The following is a 7,114-nucleotide window of genomic DNA, read 5'->3' as shown; positions in this document are numbered from 1 at the left end:
AGCATACAAGGTTGAAAGCAAGCAAATGGAGGCTGCACTACTAGCTTTGGGGGTTGACAGTTTTCATTTAAAAACTTAACTAAGTTATGGAAGTGACTTTAATTTAATTCACAATATTGTCTTTCATTATTTAAAATCTATCGGGCTTGGGGGGGGGGTGTAATTTAGCTTTCAGCTGATAAAGAACGAGGAGGGGTTTCGTTTCTCGACCCTCCACACCCCACTCCAGTGCAGTTGGTGGCGGTAATGCAGCTTTAAGTGGGACTGCCGGCCGCCATTTACAGTCGGGGAGAGAGTGCGCAGAGGCTGAGTCGCAAGTGACCGCGGAGGCACAAGCAGCATGCCGGTAGATTTGCAGGAATGGAACGGCGCCCTGGCCCTGGGCGAAGTGGAAGAGAAGCCGGAGCAGCCCCTCGCCGTCAAATATGACAGCGTGGTCATCGATGCGCTGGGCAAAGTGCTGACCCCGACCCAGGTACCGCAATACCCCACCCCGGGGTGGCTGAAAATGAGCGCTGCTGGGCCACAGCCCGTCGCTTGGACTCTGTTACTGCTCACTGGTTAATAAGAGTTGGAGGGCAAACATGCTCTCCATTGCGGCGTCTCTTTTGCTGCAACGCCATCATTTCCCCTTCCAGCACCTGTGTTGGCTGCAGGCCGCTGCTGCTGGGGCAGGGGGAGCTTCTCTAAATTTATCTAACGATCACTCTCGTTCTGGAGGATGCAATATTAATTACTTTGCCTTATTCTCTGTTGAAATTTAAAACAGACTGCAGATGCTGGAAGCACTCAGCAGAGCACTTGGCATCTGCGCAGAGGAAAATTAACTGCAAATCGCAGACCTTCCTTGGGGTTCGTTTGACGTTTTAACCTCATTTCTTGGGACGTTTTCTTTTTCGATGCTAAGATCCTCTGGTGCGTCCACTGCCCTGGAAGTGCTTCATCGTAATACAAGGAGCACACTATTAATACCGAATCAGTGTAGTCAAAATAAGAGGAGGCAAAGTGAAGATCAGATTCTGCTGCATGGCAATTAAACAGTCCATAAGTACTAATACTGTATGTCATGCTCTGGGTGTGTGCATACTCTTCGATACATGCCTCAGAGGAGTCCTTGCCCACTGTCTCCATTCTGGGTTTTTAATTCCTTTTTTTTTGCCCCCAGCAACACACGAATTGGCAGTGCCCGAGCCCAGGCACGTCCCTAGTTCCCCTTCTGTTAGTCTGTCTGATTTTACCTCCTCCCACCATCACCACTGCCACCACCAATTGACTTGAGCTTGAACTCGTATTGTCCTGTTTTCCAGATGGTTGACTACTGGCGTTATGTCAATTCTGCCATTTATTTTGTGTGTGCAGGTGCAGAAGTGTCCTGTCAGCATTAACTGGCCTGGTTGCAGTCCAGACAAGCTGTACACGCTGATTCTAACTGACCCAGATGCTCCAAGCAGGAATACACCAAAATTTAGGTTGGTATTGAAAAGATCATTTCTGATTTTTTATCATTATGATTATTATTATTAAAAGGAACAGTGAGAGTGAAATAATTTCAGGTAAAAGAAAATTTAAAGTAAATTAACAAAATATGACATTTAAAAATAATATACTTATCCCTTCCTGAAGGTTAGCTCTGAGGGAGGCCAGACAGAGTTGCAGTCTAAGATGTAGTTCCTGTTCTTTCTCCAGGAGGAATCACTTCACACTCATGGGAAGTTCGGAACATGATTCCCGAAATGGTCACTGACAAACTGGGTTAATTTAAATGAACTAATAAAACAAATTGGTTGCATATCAGCTGTGATCTGATTGAGTGACAGAACAGGCTTGAATGAATATAAAAGAGAGAATTGAGAATATCCTGCATTCCCTGATTCTTAACTTTATCTGCCAACATTTTATCCAGCCTTGAAAATGATTTTCCTGTTTACAGAAATGCAATATTGTCATTTTTTGCTGCTTAGGTTCAGCTGGGAATTCTTGTGTTTGTTTATTGTAAATTAAAGGGCTTTTCTGAAGGAAGAGGTATGCAAATATGAATAATTAGGTGGCTTTAAAAGGCAGAAAAGACCTTCAGTTGTAAAGTCATATTCACAAAAAAAGCAATCTTAACTATTGATAACTTCAACCCACATCTTTGCTTTCATTGTTCCTTTTTTATTCAATAAATTGTAACCTTTTTTAAGTGGGTATCTAGTCTGTCACTTGTTTCAATAGCCAAGTTATTGTACCTATTTAATTTGATGTTACACATTAAAATCTAATTTAGGTTCTGAAAGGACATGTCTTTTGGTATTTCTTGTAGGAAAGGGATGGAGTTGTATACAGTGGATTCTGTTTAAATGTGATACATCGGGACCAATGTATTTTGGTCCAATTTAGCAGCTGTCCAGTTAGCTGAATTTTCTGGAACTAGCTGGGGTATAACAATGACAAACTCCTATTAAACTGAGTGATAAATTATATCTAAATGAATTACAGAACAAATTGGAACACTCCCAATGCTGCTACAGCACTATACAACTGCATTAGTTCTTATTCATCCAGCGTATGCTGCCATGTTCTGTTGATTGTAAATAAACAAAATCAGTGCAAATGTCTAGTGCACATAAAAGACTGCTTTCATTTAATGCTTTTGACAATTGCATCCTCCAGATTTTTTAATTGTAACATTCAAGATAATTGTTGATAATTTTTCATAGGTCCCAAATTGTTGAAGTAGTGAAGTTGTTTCATTTTCACTCCTGGCCATTGCAGGCATCTTGAAGCCTAAGTACTTGAAACTGCAGTGAGCAGGACATTTCTGAATTGCCCTGCTGGTTGTTTTTATCAGCTATCAGTGACAACTGTCTCTGCTTTTTTGAACATCAGCATGCTCAACTGATGCTGCTTTAGAACTGTCACTCCAAACATGGTGCTGTCTTATGGCTGCGTAAGTGCATACGATTGATGCTAGTTAGAAACTGTTCCGCAACAGTCTCATATCCCAATTAAGTGACCTTGTGTCCCAAATGAATGAAGGGAATCCTGGCTATTTTTTCAATTAGTTTTTGTTCTTTAAGAGATGTCTTTACTAGGTGGCTACTGTGACTAACCGATCGCCCAATTCACCGGAATCCACTGTATATGTTTTGACCATTCTTCAGTGAACAGTCCAGTGTTCTAAATTACTTTGTCCTGCTGAGTGTCTTGAAGACGAAGTATTTATGAATCTGAAAATGCTACAACTCCCTTGTATTGCACCATTGGCCATAGCTAATAGATGAGGTGTAATTAAGTAAAGCCTAAAGAATATTACTATCTCTTAAATTTCTGTAAATAAATTTGGAATGACTTAAATTCATGAATTTAAATAGTTTTTACAAGTTAGTCCTGTTTATTTTTTAAATAGTTATAAACATCTTAGCTGATACTGAAGTTTGTAACATTCACTGTGAAATACAGAAAGCAAAAATAAACGGTTACTGGAAGGATGTTACAAATATGTTAAAGTTTATGGATTGGAAAAGTAACAGTGGATTTTTTTTTGGGAGGAAGTATGTTTGGTTTTCATTATTGATGGGTTTATTGTGTAGGATAATAACTATATGTTCTGCTCATTGGGCTCTGCGCTTCCATAAACCTTCCAAAATTTGTCCAGTACAGCCTGATACTGGAATAGTAAGATTTACTTCTATGTTTCTATTTGTGAATTCTGCACAGAATATATAGGCCATACTCTTGATTACCCAATCGTCATGCTCTGTGTCTCTGTGAAGTAGGTCGCTGAAATAGGATACTTTCCATCTTCACATGCCAACTTCTCAAGAATAAGATCATTTGGTCATCTTTAACTATCCGATTTCCTAAAAAGAATGTCAGATTTGTGACCTTACTCCTCCCTTTTCTAAACTTCATTGTTCATCGGATCATTGTTGAAAACTATGTCCAGAATTTTCCATTTACACTGTTTTAATTTCTAAACGTGGTGATGCAGGGCATTGCCCAAGAATTAATCTTTATTCTTTGTTTATTAGGGAATGGCATCATTTTCTTGTAATTAACATGAAAGGAAGTGATATTAAAAGTGGAGAGATTCTTTCTGACTATGTTGGCTCTGGGCCTCCTCAAGGAACTGGTAAGTCAGATTATTAGTACAAACTGAGATATTACTCAAAAGTTTAGTCATTTTGGTTACAGGTATTCCATCTTTTCAGGTTTGCTTTGTGAGAAATGTAAATCCAAATTCTCTTAATTGTGCTCTTCTAATACATCCATGACACAATCCTGAAATATGATGCACTTTACTTCGGGGCTGTGATACAATATTTGTACACTAATTTTCATTTCTTTGGGAATCTGGACCAAAAATAAGCTATCCCATGCTTTGCCTGGAAAATTCTGAAATATTTTACCATCAAAATTTGAGAATTATAAAAAAACTAATAAAAAAAATTAGAGAATTAAAAATTACCTGTTTGGATTTTGTGGAGCGGTGACAAAACTTGTTGTTTGTGGGTGTCCCCACAAAATCAGTGGCAGTTTTGGCAGTCTCGCATGGGTATGCAGAGACAGATCTGAAAGTTGCTGGTAATTCATTTCCAACACCGCGCTTGTTGTGAAGGATGAATGAGGCAACAGCCATTTGATTGATCACTGTTCATCTTGATTTGTTCCTCTACGTACCCTGGACAAACGTTCTAAATTTTCAGTGGAATTGTAGCCCACGTTAACTCCCAGATACGTGGTTTGAATCGTGTCTTCTCTGCCCTTTAACATTTTTGATTTTTCCCTCTTTCGCTCTCCTACAATTTGCCAAATATAAATAAGCAATGCTAATATGTAGACTAGTAGCTTACGTTCCCCATGGTAATTTGAGTTTTCAGAGCTTTTGCAATGATGTACGTTTGCACACCACAGTTGAAAAACATGGTTATTTGAATTACTGTCACCTTCCTGTCAGCTAGACCAATCTGGCCATTCTCCTCTGACCTCTCTTTTACAAGGTGTTTTTCCCCACTGAACTGCTGCTCACTGGATGTTTCTTGTTTTGTGTTTTGTTTTTTTTTTTGCACCATTCTTTATAAACTCTAAAAACTGTTGTGCATGTAAATCCCAGGAGACAGCTGTTTGAGATGGTCAAACCACCCCTTCTGGCACCTACAATCATTCCAAGGTCAAAGACTGTTGGATCATATTTCTTTCCCATTCTGATGTTTGGTTTGAACAACCTGATCTCAATCACGTCTGCTTGCTCTCTTTTTTTTTTTACATGGAATTGCTACCGCATGATTGGCCAAATTGATGTTTGCATTAACAAGCTGGTGTATCTATTAAAGTGACCAATGGAGATATTTTGAATCTTTTATAAAAATGCTGTTTAGGCTATTAATGTAATCTTGCATCTTAATTCCTGGCATCACACTTCAAGATGACATAAAAGTTCCAGGAAGTGCAGAAAAGAAAGGGTTCAAAGGAAGGATTTCATCTTTGACCTTGTGCTGAGAAATCTGTGGTTTAGGAGGTTTGTTAGGGATGGGATACAAATTCAAAGTGATGAGCAAAAGATGAGAGGTAAATGGTCCTATGTAGAAATTGGTGATCGTGCAAACTTCGTGGAAATTGCCACTAGGGTTAGTAGACGTTTGTCTTCCTTTTGTTTTTAATGGTAATTAAAAATGTTTGAGTTGGACTAAATGACTAACTTGTGCTGGGATTTAAGCATCAAAATGGAATGTAGATAGTTAGATACTTTATTCATCCCCATGGGGAAATTCAACATTTTTTCCAATGTCCCATACACTTATTGTAGCAAAACTAATTACATACAATACTTAACTCAGTATAAAATATGATATGCATCTAAAATCACCCTCTCAAAAAGCATTAATAAATAGCTTTTAAAAAGTTCTTAAATAGTTTACTAAAATACATTGAATGGTAACTTAAGCTCAGTCCTAACCCTGGCACTTTAACATATCTTACCCCTGGCGGTTGAATTGTAAAGCCGAATGGCATTGGGGAGTAATGATCTCTTCAACGGCCGTTTGAAATTATCATGTCCACAAGGCAATCTTTAATGTTGAGTTGGACTATGAGTGATGTATCAGTAAAAGCAGGAGCATTAGTTGGTTCTAATTTCAAAATGCTCGAAGGCAGGGAAGAAGAAGTCCAGTGGCTTATGGTTTCGCTGGGTACTGTCACTACAACAAATATATTGTACATTAAGAACTTGAAGCTTCCATAATGAGGCCTCATAGCCCATTGCAACCACAATAATTTTTAATAAAGTAATTTCGCTTAGTCTGAAGCCTGATGGAATAGTCCAGCCAGCTGTTCAGCTAGACTCTTTAATTGCTGAATTAAATGGAGAAAATTTTCCTTTAGTTTCCTGTTACCCTACTATCTTAATTCTGTGTTCTAGGTGCTGCTGTGATTTTTGAAGGGAACTGATTAATGTCAGTTTTTTTTTAAACTTATTTACTATGCTAATGTTTTAGTAGGGCTTAGAAAATTAACTTTTTCAAATTTATTTCAGGCCTTCACCGCTACGTCTGGCTGGTTTATGAACAGTCCAAACCGCTACAGTGTGATGAGCCACGATTGACCAACCGGTCAGGTGATAAACGTGGAAAATTCAAAACTACTGATTTCCGTAAAAAGTATAATTTGGGTTCACCTATAGCTGGGACTTGTTACCAGGCTGAATGGGATAACTATGTACCTAAACTCTATGAGCAGTTGGCTGGAAAGTAAAAAGTTGCAAACTTGTGTTCTAAACCATTTCTTTCCCAGTATTAACAAATGTGTATTTTCTTGCGACCAGTGTCATTAACATTGTTTGTGTGCACATCTTCGGAAGTAGCACCCACCTTGCTTTTCATTTTAAAATAAAGCATCAGTGGATGAAAATAGTCTTGTCTCAGCATTTTCTAGTTCATTTACAGGTTAAAGATAGTAATTTGTTTTTTTTTTAGACCTTTTGTAATGTGAATAAGTTCACAGTGCCTCTTGTTTAATCCACAGCAATGAATTAATTTCCTTTTCATGGTTTGAAATGTGACCCTGAATACCTGTTTTGCGTGCCACATTCATTCTGACCTCTTACTGTAGCTCCAGTGAAACTTGATGCAAGGTG

At 38.5% G+C, this 7,114-nt stretch overlaps 1 protein-coding gene across 1 annotated transcript; it reads left to right on the top strand.

Moving 5' to 3' along the window:
• The first annotated feature begins 257 nt into the window (after positions 1–257).
• pebp1 (phosphatidylethanolamine binding protein 1) lies at positions 258–6,890 on the top strand. The gene is made up of 4 exons (XM_073065456.1): positions 258–475; positions 1,360–1,469; positions 4,014–4,114; positions 6,515–6,890. The coding sequence occupies exons 1-4, from the start codon at positions 341–343 to the stop codon at positions 6,730–6,732; spliced, it is 564 nt and encodes a 187-aa protein (XP_072921557.1). The 5' UTR covers positions 258–340; the 3' UTR covers positions 6,733–6,890.
• The last annotated feature ends 224 nt before the right edge of the window (positions 6,891–7,114 follow it).

Source organism: Hemitrygon akajei, chromosome 14 (assembly GCF_048418815.1).
Source record: "Hemitrygon akajei chromosome 14, sHemAka1.3, whole genome shotgun sequence".
Lineage (NCBI taxonomy): Eukaryota > Metazoa > Chordata > Chondrichthyes > Myliobatiformes > Dasyatidae > Hemitrygon > Hemitrygon akajei.
The sequence above is the reverse complement of the archived record's forward strand: the minus strand, read 5'-3'. Positions and strand labels throughout refer to the sequence as shown.

What these genes read in the sequence shown, in the direction of transcription:
- pebp1 (XM_073065456.1), top strand. Translation starts at nt 341, where the DNA reads ATGCCGGTAGATTTGCAGGAATGGAACGGCGCCCTGGCCCTGGGCGAA. An exon ending in AAGTGCTGACCCCGACCCAG is followed by an intron (nt 476 to 1,359) that starts GTACCGCAATAC and finishes TTGTGTGTGCAG; the next exon opens with GTGCAGAAGTGTCCTGTCAG. An exon ending in TGGGCCTCCTCAAGGAACTG is followed by an intron (nt 4,115 to 6,514) that starts GTAAGTCAGATT and finishes AATTTATTTCAG; the next exon opens with GCCTTCACCGCTACGTCTGG.